This window comes from Narcine bancroftii, chromosome 12, assembly GCF_036971445.1.
Source record: "Narcine bancroftii isolate sNarBan1 chromosome 12, sNarBan1.hap1, whole genome shotgun sequence".
Lineage (NCBI taxonomy): Eukaryota > Metazoa > Chordata > Chondrichthyes > Torpediniformes > Narcinidae > Narcine > Narcine bancroftii.
In genome coordinates, this window is record NC_091480.1 from 37,275,756 (window position 1) to 37,295,242 (window position 19,487).

The window sequence follows — 19,487 nt, forward strand, 5'->3', positions numbered from 1 at the left end:
CTTGACGCTGGCTGCAAAGCAAACACCCTGTCGGCACTATTCAAAGATCCATGCTTAGTCAAAAATGTTTAACAGATCTAATGCTGACTCTTTTGGTGGCCCTCTTAGTACAATGGGAGAATGATTCTTCGGTCTTTGGTTCAGAGTCCTGCTATCTCTTTTGCCTCTTTCAACGAGATGAGCAATTTTGCTTAAACGGAAGGATGCTGCCCCACCTACTCATCATTAGTGGTTGCGTGACATGTTCTGTTTGAATAGAGAACATGTTCTGTTTGAATAGAGAAGATTTGTTGTTCAGTTAATAGTTCAGATACAACAGGGGTGTCAAACTCAAATTCACGGAGGGCCAAAATTAAAAACTTGGACTAAGTCGAGAGCCAAACTAAATATTTATTGAAAATTTTCAACAACATCTGCATGTTTTCTCTTCTTTCAACATATGTAATGTTAAACTTTAGGATATAACTTTAGGAGGATAATGTTTCAGGTCAGGAGTAGGTAGCTCAAGTTCACCCTTTGCTTGACCTGAGGGAAACCTATTTGGTCCCTGTGGAGATGTAGTCAGCATTCACAGGCTGTGTCCATTTTGGCCTGCATCAGGACTCAGCATTTCCTGCTCACTCCTCAAGCTCTAGGCCTCTATTCACCCTCAACCCACCATCCCTCTACCTGACCAATCCTTTACCCAACCTCTACCCACCCCATCCTATACACGCCCCTCTACTGCCTCTCCCCTCAACCTGTTCCTTCCTCTACCCGTCTCTCACCCTCTAATCACCCCTCCCCCTCCCCTTTTACCTTTTCCCTATCCACCCCTCCTTCTACTCATCCCTCCCTCCAACTGCCCCTCGCACCACCATAACTTCCCCTGCCCATTACTCCTCACCTACACCCTCTGCCCAACTCTGCTTACCCACCCACTCAGGCCCAGCGTGCTGCCGGTCAGCCTTCACGGAACAGTGTGGGCCATGCGCAGCCTGCCATGTCCGTTGCGCTGACAGGAAATCACAGGCGCTCGCCAATCCGCTTGACAGGTGGGAGAAGTGACTGGTTGTGCGGGGAGCCTTCCAACTGGCTTGCCAGCTGATAACATTGAGACTTCTCGTGTTACAATGGGGAAGGATGTGCAATGAAGGGGGAGGATGGTGGGGGTGACATTACCAAAAAACAGCATCGGCTCTCGCTGCAGGGCAGGCTACCTCTAATACATTTTTGAAATGATCTTGCGGGCCAAATATAATTATATCGCGGGCCAGAGTTTGACATGTGTGCGATACAAGATTTCAGATGTTATGGGGGTCATTTATGACTCACTTTACAATTTCATCTTATGGTTATCAAATTGTCTAACTCGTAGCATTCCATTTTTTCTTTTAATATTAAATCACATCTAGCATCTGGCAACATTGTTAAGCAGGTATAGATGACACTTTCCTTATTCTAATATCTCAATTCAGAGCATCATATTTCAAAATCATATCCAAAATTTCAATCTCTTTAATCCAACAAATCAAACTGTGGCTGTTACTTGATGTAGTTTTATTTCATTGATAGAATGGATAAACATTTTACAGAGCTTCACATCTTTCATAACAATGAATAACAGAGAAAGATACAAAAGGTCAAATAAAATATTCACATGCTCACGCTTCCTTCACATCTTGTAGAAGGAAAGGCAAGCTGTTAGCCTGGGCAGATATTACAAAATATTACATCGTAGTCACTATGGTAACACTACAAACAATAGTTCTCGTAAAGAGACAGGCACGAAATTAACTGAGAATCAAAAGCACATTCTCATCTTTAGAGAAAGGGTTTTTTTTCTCCTTTTTTCTTTTAAAAAATGCACATTTCAATCCATGTATTGGATTAAGACAAGACAGATCATTTGTACTTCTCAAAACATCTCAAAAGAAAACAAAGGAAGAAAACAGAAACCCTCCTCTATTAAAAACTCTTCCCTCTAAACAAGGTTTATTTGTATGTACAAAATACTTGGGAAACGAAAGACTACATTCAGAAACCAAAGTTGCTCAGCTAGTGGAAAGCCCAGCCCACAACAGCTGTTTGAATAAAGTTATTTTTGAATAAAACGGCAGCACTCAGGATGAAGAGCCAGTTGATGGGGAGACATTTCTCCCTGACCCTGCCTAGTAAGAGTTTTATTAGTATACAAGGCTTTATCTGTAAACTTGGGGAGGGGGACAATCATGATGGCAGCATGGTTAGTGTAGCAGTTAGCACAACACTCACAGCAGCAGCAAATGGATTTGAATTTAAAGGAACACCAAGGGCCTAACCAGGACACTTATAAGATGAGCCGGGTTGCACTGAAAGCATGACTGGGACACTTGCATGGAGGTGAGTTAGGTTGCGCCAAGCACCTGACCAGGACAAAAAGCCAGTCAATGCTGCAGGGGGACTCCCAAAGTGTCTCCCTAGCTCTAATAAGAGTTTATATCTTTATTAAGTATACTAGCCAGGCTTCTTGTAAACATGGTGGTGGGTGAGGTGGGGGGAGAGAGACAGTTCTGTGAATGGAGAGGGAAGGGGCTGGGGAGCTAGAGGAAAGGAGACAGGTGAAGGAAAGAGGGAGAACAGGGAGCAGTCTAGAAGTTGCTGTTAATGCCATCAGGTTGCAGTGCCCAGACAGATTAGGTGTTGCTCCTCTAATTCCCATATGGACTTGGCAGAAATGGTTTTTTGTCAACCAAAAATAGAGAAAAGAGCATTGTTGAATATATTGAATATGCCTGATCAGAAGATGTTGCTCCAAACATGAAACTAAAATGGAGGACAACAGGTCTGTTTAATAATACCATCGTGCTTCATTTCAAATTTCCAACATCTACACTATTTTCCCTATCTCAGAGTTCCAGCCCGATTTAAATATACAAACAAATCTAGAAATGACAATCACTTCACTTCATATTTTGATGCCTGAAATAAAGACTTTCACCCATTAAAATTTAGACACACTATAGTACTTATAACACTGCACATATTAAAACTTGATTGGCAAGAACAAAAGTGGTGAAAGTGCTAAACAGAGCAGCCAGCAATTAACATTTTAAAGACCCTTCATTAGAAATAAAAGGAAAACAAGTTGCAGAGGATAACCAATCTAAAGTCGGGGAGGGGGCATGCTTAACTTTTAAGGGAGCATCCAGTTGTTGCACTGTTAAGTTTTGCAGAGATTTATTCCAAATACTGCTGATACTTCCGCTGAGGAACTCATGGGTAAAATTATTTCTAAAAAGAAACTTATTAGCAAACAAAAACACTTCTTACAAAGGTTCGCTCAAAAGTCAACTTGCATCTTATGGAAAATAGAGAACACAACAGAAGGCCAAACATCCAGGGCTGCTCAGGGATTCTCTGGTTTAGATGAATTTCATGACTTGTCATGGATGTTTCCAGTTCAACTCGAGCAGCGACTTCTCCTCACCGAATGCACCATAGGTTGGCCACCCTGCAATTTCATGAGCTAGAATTAGTGCAAAATGGAATCAACACACGAGAAACATTTCCTCTTTGCCAACTTTATCAAAGGCTTTTCATCCTCAACTAATTCCCGCTCCTTCGCCTCAATGCTTTACAATTTCAAATTTATTGGCACGCGGGTTTCATTGGCCACAGTGAGGGAAGTGTGGCAATAAGCTTAGCATGCCGTTTAATCTCAGCACACGCATCTTACCGACAACAACCGATAAATGCTGTGGGTGATTTTCAAGTGTGCTCCACACATGGCCAAACGCCCATCGGCACCACGGTGGGAGGAGCACTGGTTCTCCTCAACATTGAGTTTAACGTGTCTACACACATCACGCCTTCACAGGGCGCATCCTATCTACATCTTACTATCTAACTCGATTATACACTAATTAGCGCTTAAAATGTGCCCAATATAATTATGCCCCACGACAGCCGCACATATACCCGTATGGACTCTAAACCCAACCACATACTGCGGCCACACACACCCTCACCGGCCCCGCTCACCTCCCGACTAGACCTGAGGCCGGACGGCAGCCGAGCGCCTCTTTTATAGGCCTGCGGAGGGGGGGGGGTGGAAATACCCCGGCCGCCTAACCCCTAACGATGCATCACCCATAACCGCGACCTATTGTCGCAGTGCCGACGAAATAGGGAATGCTCGATCCGGGGTTCCACCGCGGTGCTCTCGCGAGACTCCGAAAGCTTTAATTACCGTGCCCGCGAGAGTTGGGCCTTCTATTGAAAATTATCACGTAAGTAGGAGGTTGTCGGTGCTTCTTCCCCCCCCCCCCCGCCCCTCCAACCACGTCGGCGGCCCATCCCGGCAATCTGCCCCCCTCGCCGCCTGTCCAAGGCCGGGAAGCGCTGCGGCGCGGCTCATAAAGCGGGTGCTGAGGATATTTTTTGCTTTCCTGACTTTCGTCCGACTAGGCCCGTTCACGTCGCGCACCCAACGTGAAGAGCAGGACCTTCCCGTGGAGTCCGAGTAGCCTGGCCTGAATCACCTTCGCGCCCAGTTTATCTGGAGGTGCGATGGGATGAAGCTCGTGCTATCCATTTGTTAGCAGTGGGCAACGATTCAGCTCCAAAGTTCCACAGGATATTTGAGTGCAAAGTCCTTCCTCGTGTTTAACCCCCAATCACGGTTCATATCCTGTGATATCTAATGGCCTGCTTGTCTGCGTTATATTTTTAACCTCATTCTGCCAACCCTTTTTGGGTTGGCAGAATGAGGGCTAGTATTTGGTCTATTGTTGCAAGTTTCAATCTTGCTTCTCTATCAATCTGGCATCCCACGTTGCTATTGAATCTCCCTCTTTACTGAGATATGGATAAAGGGATAGCCCCTGGTGTTGTGCAGTATTCAAGGCTCATCTCAGTTCTGCAGGGTTGATAAATGTGTGGATTGCAAACTGATCGCACAGTGTTACACTAAAAGGGTTCCATTACACTGCATTTACATAGATCAAACTCTGGATTTTACTCCGGAAATATAAACGGGCTATTACAACCTGTGATCCCCAAGTCCTTTTTGTTTTGTAGCAAATGGCGGACGACGCCGGTGGTAGAGGAGGGTTTCGTGGTGGTTTCGGCTCTGGTGGGCGTGGCCGCGGTCGAGGCCGTGGTAGGGGTCGTGGCAGAGGCAGGGGTGCTCGTGGTGGTAAAGCTGAAGATAAGGAAGTAAGTTGAGCGTGTCAAATGACTACTATTTTTGAGCGTAAACACCTACTTCCTGGGGCCAAGTCATGATGTGTGTTCCTTTCCTTCAACCCTCCACAGTGGGTGCCAGTTACAAAGCTTGGACGTTTGGTGAAAGATATGAAGATCAAGACATTGGAAGAAATTTACCTTTTTTCCCTTCCTATTAAGGTAAAGTGCTGCCAGTTGATGATTAAGTTAATTAATGGGTTGACTACAGTATTAAATACCTTTTAGTTAATGTAGCATCAGTTCATTGGTTGTTCAGATGCATGGCTATGGGTCATGGTAGTTGTTGAAAATGCCTTGCCTCTAGTTGGATGATAATTATCAAGATTCTGAGTATTTTGACTGGTTTAATAGTTTTATCAATAATTGCATCTTTTAATAAATATTGCCTATTTTTCTAATCCTCTGATGTAAAACATTGTTCTGTTGTATAGGAGTCTGAAATTATTGACTTTTTCCTGGGTTCGGCCTTAAAAGATGAGGTTCTCAAAATCATGCCTGTACAGAAACAAACCCGTGCTGGTCAACGCACAAGATTCAAAGTAAGCATTTTGTGTCCTTTTAGATGACCACATTTATTCAGTTTTTAATCATGAATTTTAATTATTCTCATGATTTTCAGGCTTTTGTTGCTATCGGAGATTATAATGGCCATGTTGGATTGGGTGTCAAATGTTCAAAGGAAGTAGCCACCGCCATTCGAGGAGCTATCATTCTGGCAAAACTGTCAATCATTCCTGTGCGACGTGGTTACTGGGGTAACAAAATTGGAAAACCACATACTGTACCTTGCAAGGCAAGTTCAAATATTGGTGAATGTTGTGGGTTTAATGAATAAGCCTTGTACAGTACGTTTCCAATTATCCGAAATGCTTGGGGCAGGACCGTGGAGTCGAGCAGATTTTTCGGATAGTCGGGAATTTTCTCTAAAGCAGCTCAGGAGCGTCAGGAGAATACTTGTATCGGCTCTCTCTGATCCCCGACACCTCCCCACCACCGTCGCCGATCCTGCCCAGGGGCCTGAGGTTCCCGTACCTGCCCAAAGCCTCACCTCACCTGTAATTGATAGGTGATTGCACATGGATTGTCATCCAGCAGAATTCCAGCAACCCTGCTGAAAGGTTATCTGACAGAGGGAGTGGCTCAGGCAAGCGGCGAGAGAGCACTTGTATTCATTCAAATTCTGAGAATGCCACAATGCAATTTATCACAAAGTTGCAGTAACTGATAGCAAAACATGACAATTTAAAAATAATCAGTGCTATCCTTTCAATGTGTAACATGTGGACATGTGTCTCCTTTGTAAAACTGATTCCTAGTAGCTCCACTTCAGAACCGTGGGTAAATCTTTTCCAACTTTTTTTCAAAATGTGACGTCTTGACTCACCAGGAGAAACTTTCAGATATTCGGAATTTCAGTTGATCGGTTTTCAGTTAATCAGAAATGCACAGTAATGTAAATCAACATGATGGGATGGAGTTAATTAGTTTTTAATAATGACTTGAAGAAAGTGGCGTCTGATACCTAGCACCACGTTATCAATTGCCTTAGTTCATTTATTTTTTGAAGTGGATGCATCAACATGAATATGTAAATGTGCTTAGGATATGTATGTTTCCTAGGGGGTGCTCTGCCATTCAAGAAAATTGCAGTCAACTTATGACCATCACATGCCCCTTGTATCACTTTGGGATTTTAAAAGTTGCTAATCTGATATCTAAAGATAATTGATCTTTGTTTCAGTTTCCATTTCTCATTTAATGCTTAGCAAAATGTAACCTGCACACCAAATTTATGAAGGCCTTTTGTAATATATGGACCAAAATAGTGGTCACCACTTGGTGACGTATAAGCAAAGCTTTGTACAGCTATAATGTAATTCCATTCTCTCGGAGGGATGCCACCACCTTATTTTTTTAATATTCTGTCTACAACATTTTAATCTGTATGTGTGAGCCCATAACACTGCAGCAGTTTATTGAAATCTAATAACTCAGATAATTGTGTTGTACGACAAATGGTTTTCTGCTTTTTTTGGTAAAGTTTTAAAATACATGCTAGTTTTTAAACATGTTTTGTGATTTATTAACTAGTATTTTGAAGTTAAAAATTTCCTTTTGATTGCCTCCTAAACAGGTGACTGGTCGATGTGGCTCAGTTTTGGTCCGTCTGATTCCTGCCCCCCGTGGGACTGGCATTGTCTCAGCCCCGGTGCCCAAAAAACTACTCCAGATGGCTGGTATAGATGATTGCTACACCTCAGCCAGAGGCTGCACCGCCACACTGGGCAACTTTGGTAAGTCAGGTTCCTGGCCTTGGCAAAAACCTTTTTGTTGAGTTTTCCATTTTAACTTCCTATGGAGAAAAGTCTGTAATACATACTTGTGTTTGAAGATAGAGTAACATGAAAGTAGATTTGTTGACTGATACAACTTTTAAAACAATTGGGTAGTTAATAACTTCATAGGTCACCCTAATTATATGTAGCTATTTATTTCAGTTCGTTTTTGTGCAAAATATAATGCTTGTGATCTCTTGATAATTTAACACTGGCTTTCAAGTTTCATTCTGAAAACTGAGCAATCTAGATCCTGTAGCATAATTTGCTTTGCTTATTTACAGCTAAAGCGACCTTTGATGCTGTCTCTAAGACTTACAGCTATCTAACCCCTGATCTTTGGAAGGAGACTGTATTTACCAAGGCTCCTTACCAGGTAAGCAAATGAGTTATAGATGCCTAAGGAGTTTTGATGTGCACAAGATCATGAATTTATGTTATGATTGACTTACACTGGACTTTGTGGAGCATGATTTATTACGATGAAGGCTTTGGACGTTGATTTTAAAGATTTTATTTTTTAGTTGTATGTCAAATATTGGTTACACTATGTAGAATGTAGTCAATTACATTGTTTATATTAACTTTTAGCTAACACCCTTGTGTGTTTTTTTGTGCTAATGTTCATTCCATAGTCAGTGTTACTAGCTTTAAAATCTTTTTTTTTTAGGAATTCACTGATCATCTGGCCAAAACTCACACCCGGGTGTCTGTTCAAAGGTCCCAGTCTGCTGTGGCTCCAACAACATGAGCATTTCTGAAAAGAATGAAATAAAATTAATTCATGTTATTAATGCGTTTATTGTGCTGCTTTGGATAGGAGTTAATTTTGGAGAAAATGTAATTTGTTATAAATGAATGTAGTTGATTGGATATTTTGATCATTTTTAAAGTTGAGAGCAGGATCAATAGATGACAGTTTCCCACTACACTGATATAACCTACCCTTTGACCCTTGGAAATAATTGAATAGAGGTGGAAATTAAAATATAAAGTACTGCAGGTTTCTACATTGAGGGGTATACATTCTAATTTTTATACTTGTTATTCTCTCTAGCCCAAAAATCAGACTTTTGTTCACTTTCCTGGCTTAAAAAAAATTTGGTTTCAATGAGTTCTTTCCCTTCTGAACCTGATAGTTTACCTTGCAACTAATAGATTTTAATTGTTCTAGACAACTGATCCACATTACTTTATTTAAACCAATAGCATTTCTAAACACTATTGAATTTGAAAGTCCTTATGAAAGTATAAAAACAAATAATTTTTATTGAATTTTTTAATGGAATTATGAGGAAATTAGCAACCTTGTGTTAAAGACCCCTGATCTTTGGAAGGAGATTTGTCCTTCAGTCTATGCAATGGATTTAGTGTCAACTGATCATCAATCCTGGATTCAGTAGTAATAATTGAAACTCCATTTCATTACAATTCAAATGCTGCTGTCACACAGATTGATCTGTGTGCATCTTGAGTGTTTTTGCCTGTAATAGTTTACCTCTAAGAACATGAGGTGGCCACCTGACCTATTGATCTGCTCCACATTTAATAAGATCGTATCTGATCCTGCCATGGATTCTGTTCCACTTATTTCCATTTCCCCCTATGTAAAAAAAATCTACAGTACTAGCATTCAATTGTTAAGGCAAGAAAGAATTGCTTAAGTAAACTAGCATATTAGAATTTTGTTATTCAGTAGTGGAGAATTAAGGGGATCTTTCGTCCTATTCTAGATGTGTACACAGACTATTCACTATTCCATAACTTTCCCTTATTAGAATGCCACTATCTGCATCACCTCATTTTCACTATTCCATTGGGACCATGGATGCAAACCTTTTGGTCATGTTACTCATGATCTATAAACATGGTTGACCCTATTGGAAGGTGATCAGTCTGTGGCTCTGTATAGCCATACTTTTCATGACATTTCCAAGTCTTAAACTTGCTAGGGTAAAACATTAAAACTGGAAATACATTGATATAACCAGATTCAAATAATTGAGCAAATATTATCAAAAAAAGCAGGCTTGTGTGTCATTAAGCAAGCACTGAAAACATTACCTAGTTTATCATTTATTGTCCCATTTAGGTTTTGGCTCAAAATGTCAACCATTTTTCTCCAATTACTGGTGCTTGGTCATTTTGTGTGAGGACTTGCTCCATACTAGAATATAATATTTAAAGAACTTAGACCATTCTGGTACGAGAAAAATGCAAATTACTCTCATAAGTGATAAGATTAGCCTGCAGTATGTTTTAAATGGTACACAATGTAGCCATTATGTATCATTCCAAGGAATGTATGGTAGGAGGAGATACAGTACTTTTCATTAAGGAGCAGATCATTGGAACTGCTTGTCCAACAATACAATAGCAATTTAATTTCAAATGATGCAAAATGAATAAAGTTCTTCCAGAATACAATTTAAGGGTATCATAATTGGGTATATGAAATGTAAATGTAGCATACTTGTGGAAAGATCATCACAAGTTTTTAATCTTAACTGTCAGGTTGTTCCTCAGAAGTCCAATGAAACATAAATACTGAAATCCTTCCTATGGGTAAAAAACCCTTTTATTTTCAAAATGATCATTGTAATGTACTTATTAAATGGCAGTTACTTATAGGCCTAGAGCAGGGGTGTCAAACTCAAATTCACGGAGGGCCAAAATTAAAAACTTGGACTAAGTCGAGGGCCGAACTAAATATTTATTGAAAATTTTCAACAACATCTGCATGTTTTCTCTTATTTCAACATATGTAATGTTAAACTTTAGGATATAACTTTAGGAGGATAATGTTACAGGTCAGGAGTAGGTAGCTCAAGTTCACCCTTTGCTTGACCTGAGGGAAACCTATTTGGTCCCTGTGGAGATGTAGTCAGCATTCACAGGCTGTGTCCATTTTGGCCTGCATCAGGACTCAGCATTTCCTGCTCACTCCTCAGGCTCTAGGCCTCTATTCACCCTCGACCCACCATCCCTCTACCTGACCAGTCCTTTACCCAACCTCTACTCACCCCTCACTCCACTCGCTCTGCCTCTACCCATCCTTTACATCCCCCTCTACTGCCTCTCCCCTCAACCTGTCCCTCTACCTGTCTCTCACCCTCTAATCACCCCTCCCCTACTTGCCCTGCCCCTCCCCTTTTACCTCTTCCCTATCCACCCCTCCTTCTACTCATCCCTCCCTCTAACTGCCCCTCGCACCACCATAACTTCCCCTGCCCATTACTCCTCACCTACACACTCTGCCCACCCCTGCTTACCCACCCACTCAGGCCCAGTGTGCTGCCGATCAGCCTTTGTGGACAGCCACCATCTCTCTCCAAGTGCAGGGCCGAACCAGCCGTCCCTGGGGTCTGCGCGGGTGCAAGCGCTGAAGGCCATGGCGATCGGGAGAAGTGCGCTCGCGCTGTGGAAGGGCCGTCCGGTGCCAGTCGCGCGGGGGCCGTGCGCAGCCTGCCATGCCCGTCGCGCCGACAGGAAATCACAGGCGCTCGCCCATCTGCCGCACCGCTCAACAGGTGGGAGAAGTGACTGGTTGTGCGGGGAGCCTTCCAACTGGCTTGCCGGCTGATGACATTGACAGACTTCTTGTGTTACAATTTCTCGTGTTACAATGGGGCAGGATGGTGGGGGTGACATTACCAAAAAACAGCATCGGCTCTCGCTGCAGGGCGGGCCACCTCTAATACATTTTTGAAATGATCTTGCGGGCCAAATATAATTATATCGCGGGCCAACGGGCCAGCGTTTGACGTGTGTGAGCCAGAGGTTGCTAAAGATTCATAACCCATCTCTTTAAAAAAAATCCAAAGTGAACCTTTGTGTCTCAATCAACACAAGCATTGACAAAGTACAAGTTAACAGATTTTGTATTTTATTTAGCAGGTCTATGCATCTTAAATCACATTCACGTGAAATTTAGCATTCTGCACAATTCAACGTCACAAATATTGTAAAATGACAACAGCATTGTTCAGTGGATGGACTTTGCTTCCTGTTTAGCCTTTTCCCTTTCCTCAATCATTCGATGTTTCTGTTTCATTAGACATTTTCTGGAACTAGCATAAGCTCCAAGATCTCCATCTAAAAGAGGGAAACAGTCCACAAGGAAAAAAGTTAGTCCATTTACTCAACAATTTGTGTTTAAGGAAAGCAAAAAAAAGACGTCCACCAGCTACTGCAAGGAATTCAACAAATCTCACATTCATTTACAACTCTTTCAAACTAGGTAAAGATACTATATTGGAACTTTTAAAATTTCAAATAACTTCCATAATCAGAAATTGATCTCCAGTCCTGAGATCCATCACCCTCTGGGTGAAGACATTTAATCTCACCACCTTAAATGGCCAAACATAATTAGCCAATTCTGGACTTCACTGGCAAAACATCCTGAAATCCACATATCCAGACCTGACTTCAATGAGCTTGCCTCACAATCTAAAGTTAGAGAATAAAGTCTTTCAGACTCACTTTCCTCATGCACCAAATATTTTCACCAGCCTAGTTCCTTGGATCTTTGCTCTAATCAGGGCACAATATCCCAGGAGCAGTTTCACTGATGGTCTACATAATTTTACTTAAAATTTAAATGTAGACATACAGCATGGTTGTAAGCCCGTGCTCCCAAATTTATACCCAGTTGACCTACAACCCCCAGTATGTTTTGAACGATGGGAGGAAAGAGTCCCCGGAGAAAACCCATGCAGACATAAGAGTGTACGTACAAACTCCTTACAGGCACCACGGGATTTAAACCCCAGTCCCAAGAAGTGGCTCTGTAACAGCATTGCATTAACTGCTACACCAACCATGCCACCCTTATTTGCATTCATATTTTCTTGCAATAAAATCCCCCTGACCTGCTGCTGCACCTGAATGTTAGTAACATTTAGGACCTTTGAGGACAAACTTTTCCAGGTATTTCACCAAATTTTAAAAAAACTGCTTTTCACTTCTGTTTTTCCATTTGCCCTGTTCTCATCCATTCATTCAGCGGATCAACATTCCCTTGAAACCTTTTTATATTATTCACAATCCTACCAATTTTAGAAGCCTGGCACAAATCATGGCTAACAGATTGGGAATAGCTGGGGCCCAGGCACTAAATCCTACCTATAACTGCTGACAATTCAATTTTCAGTCTATCCCAGTGAACTACCCCCAGTTCCACAAATTCATTAAACTGTGTGGTACCATATCAAAAGTTTGAATACAACATTTGGTTCCCCCTCACCTATTCTACTTCAAACATCCTTAAAGGATTCCCAGCTTAGTCGATGACTTTTCACATTTTAATTTTGGAATTTTAAAAAAAATTTTTTTTTTTTTTTGATTTTTGTTTTTACACACCAAGTTATGGATGGATCAGAGTCAATGATTTGACAAAGGATGTTCAACACAAAAGATTAACTTTTGTTTCTCTTTACACAGATAATTGGTGTCACTTACATCTTGATTGGTAGCCTTTAGCTGCTTCCTTGAATTGTTCCAGCTCCTTGGCACAGTTCTGTACATAGCTGTTACCTTCCCTTTGCTGACAGGCCCTCAGGCGCTCTTGGAGAATTTTAATAATTTCCTGATCGACTTTGCTGAAGGAAAGTGTGGAAATTTATTTAAAACAAAAGTTTTCATTTTTTGAAGATTCACTGTTTGGAAAAGTCTATATACATGAAGCCGCTTTCAGGTGGAATTCCAGCTCCGGGGCGGCTGCAGGTGTCTGCAAAGGGACTTTCAGGTGGAAGCGCTGAAGGCAGAGAGAGGTGCCGTGGAGCAAATGCCGGCTCCTGAGTCGGGGCATCAGTCTGACAGCTCGCCTCCCCATTGCCGACAGCCCCTTCCTCGCTGCCCGATAGCCCCCCAGCATGGGACTACGGGGCTGGAGTGGCCGATGCAGGACATCCCACGCCGGGGACCTTCAGGCAGTGGGGACTGCTAGGCCCCTGAAAGCTGTGAGCCACTTTGCCTGGTGCTACTTTCAGGTGCATCGGGGGGATTCTCCAGGCCTGAAAATATACATATCCGAGGAGGGTTAGGTAAGTGCTCCTCCTGGACGGGTTCTCCACTTTCAGATGGCCACCTGACAGCCGCATTGGGGTAAAATAGGCAGCTTTACAGTCGGGTATTCTGGCCACCTGAAAGCGGCTTTAGTAATACCTGAATACACTGGGCAACAAATTTTTCAAAAGGTTTGCTTCCGGAAAAAAATAATTGGGGATTTTGATAGACAATTTCAAGCTGAACACAAAGATAATTTCAGATTTGCTGTATCACATAGGAAATTGGAGAAACATCAACTTTTATTGAATTTAGCAGGTTTGATCACATAATGATGTGGACACAATGTGTTAGTTCAACTGTCCCAAAAAATATGTCTCGCTGCTAATTTTCGTTTGTACTCAGCATCTGATGCCTCTCCTATCAGTGTCCAACAATAGTCAGCTGGCTTTGATGGATTCCAGTTGCCCTGATCAATGTCCTGGTAAAAACCTTTCCCAATGTTCGTCACCAACTGCACCAAGATCAGCAGTGAATGAATTTTCAATGAAATGCTGCACTTGGATGGTTTTGGATTCTTGAAATAGATTTTAAATGACAAGAAATCACACAAATAGGTTATTTCTTTAAAAAAGGTATATGATAGGAAATGTTAAGGTGATATTTATAATCAACAGCCCAAAATTCATAAAATACACCCAAAAATGTTCAGGAACAAAAATCTTTGTTGTCCAGTGATATTAGACTTCCACAAGCAGTTGCTTATTTACTATAACTAAAACTTACAACTGAATGGATGCTGAGCAATGTGAGCTGAGAAACTAGTTCCAAAATAATGAGCAAATGAGGAGAAAAATCATAAAACAATCAAGGAAGAAACCAGTCTCCTGTTGTACTTTGATGTCTGATTATGAAGCCAAGTTTAACACTTTATTGAAACCATTACCCATCTCCATCTCTTCTCCACTAGCAAAACTGTACTTGCAGAATTTTATCCAATGGGATTTTTTTTTCCCAATAAAAAGAGATACCTACTAGTCCCTTCTCCACTGCATCTCTGCCTCATAGAAACACAGATAATCACCAAGATGGCATTCCGTCAAATCCGGCACTCGTCTGAAATTTTGATGATAATAATAAAACTTCTTCTTCTGTTGGCGTTCCACCCATTCTGAAAAGAATAAATTAGCATTCAAGTATAAGTAAGGAGGGAGATCAAAAACTTGCCTGAATGGTATACTAAAAACAACCTCTCTATGTCACCAAGACCAAAGAGCTGATTGTGGATTTCAGGAAAGGAAAACCAGAGGAAATCAGAGGGGGAGAGGCTGAGCAACTTTAAATTCCTGAGGGTCACTCGCCTGGAGGATCAGTCCTGGGTCCATCATATTAATGCCATTGTGAAGAAAACACGCCAGTGCCTCTACTTCCTCAGGAGTTTGCAGAGGTTCAGTATGACATCAGAAACCTTAGCAGACCTCTACAGAGGTGTAGTGGTAAGTATGCTGACCAGCTGCATCATGGCCTGGTATAGGGGCACCAATACCTCAAAGTGAAAAAGTCCTGCAAAAGTTAGTGGTCTCAGCCCAGTACATCACAGGCAAAGCTCTTCTCACTGACAAGAGCATCTACATAGAATGTTGTCGTCCGAGAGCAGCAGCAATTGTCAAGGATACACACTATCCAGGACATGGTCTGCTCCTAATGTTGCCATCAGCAAAGAGGAAAAGGTGCCACAAGGCTCATTTCACCAGGTTCAGAAACAGCTGCTACCCCTACAGACTCCTGAATAACTCAATTTAAGGATCCGTACTTTGCTCATTATTACTGAATACTTGTATTTCTGTATTTGCACAATTTCTTTACACCTTTTTCTTTTTACATTTTTTCTTTAGGTAGTTTACAGTTACCAGTGTTATGCCTCACCAGCAACAATTGAGAGATGCATAAACAGATGAGTTAGGTTTAATGCAAAATTTAGTAACAAATTAATAATAGAATTACCTCAATAAACATTAATGTAGAGTTGCCATGTGTTCGGGGCTTACAACAAATTTACCATCCAAGCTCCAAAAGAAAACTCTCAAAACAAAACCTCAAGTCACTCACGTCAAGTCTGTCAGTCAAAGAGGAACAGCTCCCAGAGTCGGGTCTCCACGAATGGAATTCTTAGTTTGGTTGCACACTGGTCTTCTAGTTGGACATCGAGACAGATGGCCGTGATCACAGTAAACTTAAGATTTTCCTGAGTTTTGAATGTGGAAACAACCACTTTTGATTTCTTCACACGGAAATCTTCATCCAGTGACCTCTTGGTCACTACATGAGGTTCACGCCTCCGAAGCCCACTTTAGGTTTAACAAGTGACCTTCTGTCACACAGGTCTTCCCCTGTAAACACCCAGTCTTGGGTTGTCAAGTGATTCCTGTCACACAAAGTTCTCCTCTTGGAAGGGAATTGAGGAAGCCCATGTCAGTCGCACACACACATTCTGGGTATCAGAGTGGCACAAACTGCTGTGAGGGCAACAGTGCTGGCACTCACAAACAAAGTAGTTCAGTCTCCTTTCTCCCACTGAAACTACTGGATGAAGACACCGACAGTCTGACTGACTGCCCTCCAACCAACAGACTAACCTGTTGAAAACTCAACACGCTGGCCTCTTCAAATGCCCCAATGTGTGCCTTCAGCTCCCCTATTGATGGAGCGAGGTTGACAGCAGTTGGCGCTGTTGTTCGGGTTCATGTGGGTCCCACAGGTTAAGAACCAGACCGAGGTGGAGGGTACAAAACAAACTTTTATTTCGGGAATAAAAGAGGAAGCAGTGGGGGTTGGTTTATCAAGTAGACCTTTAAACACACAGATACACAGTACGCTGGGGGAAAAATATACACTTTGGAGTAACCAACAAAACTAAGAGTTACAGTAACAGACACATTCAATGCACACGCTCTAGGTGATTGTATGAGCCCCCACTCCTTGGTCAGTATGGGCATGGCTCTTGTTACTTAGCCTCGGGACTCACCCCAACCCAGTATGAAAGGTGATACTCACGATCCACGAGGAGTCCAAAGAGACAGAACAAAGGAGCACATGGTCCTTTTATGGTTCTGGGGGCAAAGCTGGGGGGGGGGGGCCCTAATCATACGGCTAGTATGGGCCTTGTTGGTGGCTGTGTCCAATGGCTCAAGGCCAAGTGCAGGGGCTTAGCAGGGGTGAACCAAGGTGATTCAACTGGGCCAATCGTGAGGGTCACCTTGATGGCTTGGGGTGAGTTTCTGACCTTGATTGGCAGGTAGTGCGTCCTCCAAATAGAAGCGCAACAGCCTCACCCAGTGGTGGACGCTGTCTCCATTACAGGCACACTTTCCACAAGCCCACTGGATTCTAGAACATGACTCTCACTCTTTTGACAGCTGTCAGCTTTCCCAACGCTGTTTCATCACTATACAGCAGCGCACGATTCTTTCTTTCTCCTGTAGGTTCAGTCCTGTCCTTGGTCCTAAAATAAAAATGGCCAGGATGAATAATACCAGTAATTAGAAATTCTGTCTGGCCTGCAGTAAAAAGAATCTCAGAGTTGTGTGAGATGTCATGTATCCACTCTTGACAATAAATTTGATTCAACATATCCTAAAGAAAGATCTTTATTGAATGGATTTGCTGTTGAATTTGAAATTTACCAAAATACAGGTATGGAACATCTATGGAGGAAGAAACAGTTAACAGCTTGGGGGATATTTGCATTGGAAGATTTTGTTGAACTTCATTCAACAATGAAGCACCATGCACCTTGTCCCCAGATTAATCAAATTTGATTTCACTATCTAAGCAGTACTGCCCAGATTTGAAAAGAGATTTTACATGAATATAAAAATATTCAACCTATAACCACTTTCCATTATTGGTACAAGTGCAACACGAGGCATCTTTAGCATAAAGATTTTAAATACTTGCACAATCAATAATACATTTGAAGCATGACAAAAGGGCATACATTTGTTCAAATGTAATTGTGTTGGAACAAATATATAAATTGAGAAAAAAAAATGATAAAAGCCGGTCTTAAGACCCTCCCAATCCTGCTCAGTCATTCAATAGGATTACAGATGAATTTCCTGTTTCATCAAATTTCTGTCTAATTCAGAATTTCTGAATTCTTCACTGACCACAAATCTACTCATCCCAGTTTTTAAATACACACAATAATTGAACAACAAAGGCCTCCCAGGATACAAAATTTCAAATAATCTAATTCAAGTTCAAAATGCACAATCTTGAGACTATGGGTCAAAAGGCACCATCCAAAGTGCAGCTAAATAATTCAACCCACTGTTTAATTTATGGACTGTACACAAACTTGCCATCCACCTCTGTCTGCAACAAGACCGAGAGAAAGTGTAGGCATGGAGTGAAAAGCCCCAAAAGAGACACTATGGTTATAAAGTAAAGTGGCACTATGGTTATAAAGATAACCAATGATCTGATTAAAAATTACACACCAGGCACAAATCTTCTACTTGTTACATTAACACTCCCTTTATATTCAAACAATTACAAATGTTAACTCCCCGATCACCGAAGTCACAATTGCCCAGAAACTTCACTCGTGCAGTCATATAAAGTCATAAACCTTGGTATCCTTTCAGGAACTCCTATTATTCCCAAGCTTTTCCACCATCTTCAATGCACACCCAATGCCCTTCACTTGCCTGGAATGAGTACGGTTCCAAACTTCAAAGAAGTCCCACATCGTTGGGACAAAGGAGCCTGCCTGATTAGTACCGCTCCATCACCAGCACATTGATTCCACTGTCAATCACTTCCAATTGAGTTTCCCTCTATCTCAGCCCCATTAGTTAAAAAAAACTTCTTGTTGTTCTGATTTTTCTCAGAAAGTTGTCAACCTGGATTAATTTTAATCCTTTGCGTGTTATAGTAAGAAAAACTAAATAGTGAACACCAGCATCTTGCTGCTCAAGGCACAATGACAAAATGATGGCAATGTGTTGCAAGGAACCAACTCCTTCCTCTGGGAGTTGCTCAGAGACTTGCCTCTACAATTGCGCCGATGATAAACAGAATTGCATGGGTTTCCTGACAAACTGAGCTGGGATTCTCCAGTCAGCTGTCATCAAACTTTAAAAAAGCTGGGGTTGTTTGGGTTTCTCCCCACAGATGCTGCTCGACCCACTGAGTGTTCACAATTCCTGCCTGAATGCAGATACGAGCATCTGCAGTATGTGTGGGGCAGCCACCGCAACCCCTTCCATTGCAGAACCCGGTGAAGGGCAGACCCCCACCCGGCCCAGGGCAGCAGGCCTCATGCACAAGCAACGCTCACTCACCCCGGAAAGTTGTCACTGGCAAGTCCACCGCATAGTAAAACAGTTTGCCGACAATGACCGCGGGGTTGGGTAAGGCGGTCTGCTTGTCCGCCACCGGAGTCCGGCTGGTGGGCGGTTGGTAAACGTCCTTGTCCCAATCCTCCGGCATTGCTACCGCCCCGCCCCGGCTGCGTCTACCGGAAACTACGCCGCGCAGGCGCAGTATATGGCAGTGCGCGAAGAAACGACGTTCGCGCTGTGACACACACAAGATGGCGCCGCACGAGTACAAGGACACACCCACGATGGCGCCGCTCGAGTACAACGACACACCCACGATGGCGCCGCCCGGGTACAAGGACACACCCAAGATGGCGCCGCTCGGGTACAAGGACACACCCAAGATGGCGCCGCTCGAGCCCCAATGACACATACACGATGGCGCCGCTCTTGAGGCGAACCGAGCTGCGCCAAGCCTATTCTGCACCATGACAAACGCAACCTCTATATTGAAAAGTATTTTTTTCTCTTTCGTTCACGACATTTGAATGGTTGAGTGTTTCCATAATATCTGTCCTTGTCTGATAAATGACTGATAACACCACAT

The 19,487-nt window shown here is 42.4% G+C and overlaps 2 protein-coding genes, 1 long non-coding RNA gene and 1 other non-coding gene across 7 annotated transcripts; 1 reads left to right on the plus strand and 3 right to left on the minus strand.

Moving 5' to 3' along the window:
- Positions 1 to 1,524: 1,524 nt before the first annotated feature.
- LOC138747572 (uncharacterized) lies at positions 1,525 to 5,172 on the minus strand. Of its 4 annotated transcripts, none has more exons than XR_011347556.1 (2): positions 5,010 to 5,172; positions 1,525 to 3,472 (listed from the first exon to the last, which is right to left on the minus strand). It is a non-coding gene; the product is annotated as an uncharacterized lncRNA (long non-coding RNA). The 4 variants fall into 4 exon arrangements; XR_011347553.1 differs by lacking the exon at positions 5,010 to 5,172 and adding an exon at positions 4,003 to 4,101; XR_011347554.1 differs by lacking the exon at positions 5,010 to 5,172 and adding an exon at positions 4,003 to 4,027 and having other exon boundaries at positions 1,525 to 3,487.
- Positions 3,608 to 3,739, minus strand: LOC138747825 (small nucleolar RNA ACA64). Its single transcript, XR_011347680.1, has one exon. It is a non-coding gene; the product is annotated as a small nucleolar RNA ACA64 (small nucleolar RNA).
- On the plus strand, positions 5,019 to 8,334 carry rps2 (ribosomal protein S2). The gene is made up of 7 exons (XM_069906905.1): positions 5,019 to 5,178; positions 5,278 to 5,367; positions 5,640 to 5,747; positions 5,828 to 6,001; positions 7,343 to 7,502; positions 7,829 to 7,920; positions 8,215 to 8,334. The coding sequence occupies exons 1-7, from the start codon at positions 5,044 to 5,046 to the stop codon at positions 8,293 to 8,295; spliced, it is 840 nt and encodes a 279-aa protein (XP_069763006.1). The 5' UTR covers positions 5,019 to 5,043; the 3' UTR covers positions 8,296 to 8,334.
- Positions 8,335 to 11,413: 3,079 nt separating this feature from the next.
- On the minus strand, positions 11,414 to 19,094 carry ndufb10 (NADH:ubiquinone oxidoreductase subunit B10). Its single transcript, XM_069904698.1, has 4 exons — positions 18,902 to 19,094; positions 14,589 to 14,724; positions 13,008 to 13,147; positions 11,414 to 11,639 (listed from the first exon to the last, which is right to left on the minus strand). Exons 1-4 carry the CDS (start codon positions 19,047 to 19,049, stop codon positions 11,530 to 11,532), a joined length of 534 nt encoding a protein of 177 aa, XP_069760799.1. The 5' UTR covers positions 19,050 to 19,094; the 3' UTR covers positions 11,414 to 11,529.
- Positions 19,095 to 19,487: the final 393 nt, after the last annotated feature.

What these genes read in the sequence shown, in the direction of transcription:
- rps2 (XM_069906905.1), top strand. Translation starts at nt 5,044, where the DNA reads ATGGCGGACGACGCCGGTGGTAGAGGAGGGTTTCGTGGTGGTTTCGGC. An exon ending in GTCAACGCACAAGATTCAAA is followed by an intron (nt 5,748 to 5,827) that starts GTAAGCATTTTG and finishes CATGATTTTCAG; the next exon opens with GCTTTTGTTGCTATCGGAGA. An exon ending in CGCCACACTGGGCAACTTTG is followed by an intron (nt 7,503 to 7,828) that starts GTAAGTCAGGTT and finishes GCTTATTTACAG; the next exon opens with CTAAAGCGACCTTTGATGCT.
- ndufb10 (XM_069904698.1), bottom strand. Translation starts at nt 19,049, where the DNA reads ATGCCGGAGGATTGGGACAAGGACGTTTACCAACCGCCCACCAGCCGG. An exon ending in ATGCAGTGGAGAAGGGACTA is followed by an intron (nt 13,148 to 14,588) that starts GTAGGTATCTCT and finishes ACTTTCCTTCAG; the next exon opens with CAAAGTCGATCAGGAAATTA. An exon ending in TAAAGGCTACCAATCAAGAT is followed by an intron (nt 11,640 to 13,007) that starts GTAAGTGACACC and finishes TCCCTCTTTTAG; the next exon opens with ATGGAGATCTTGGAGCTTAT.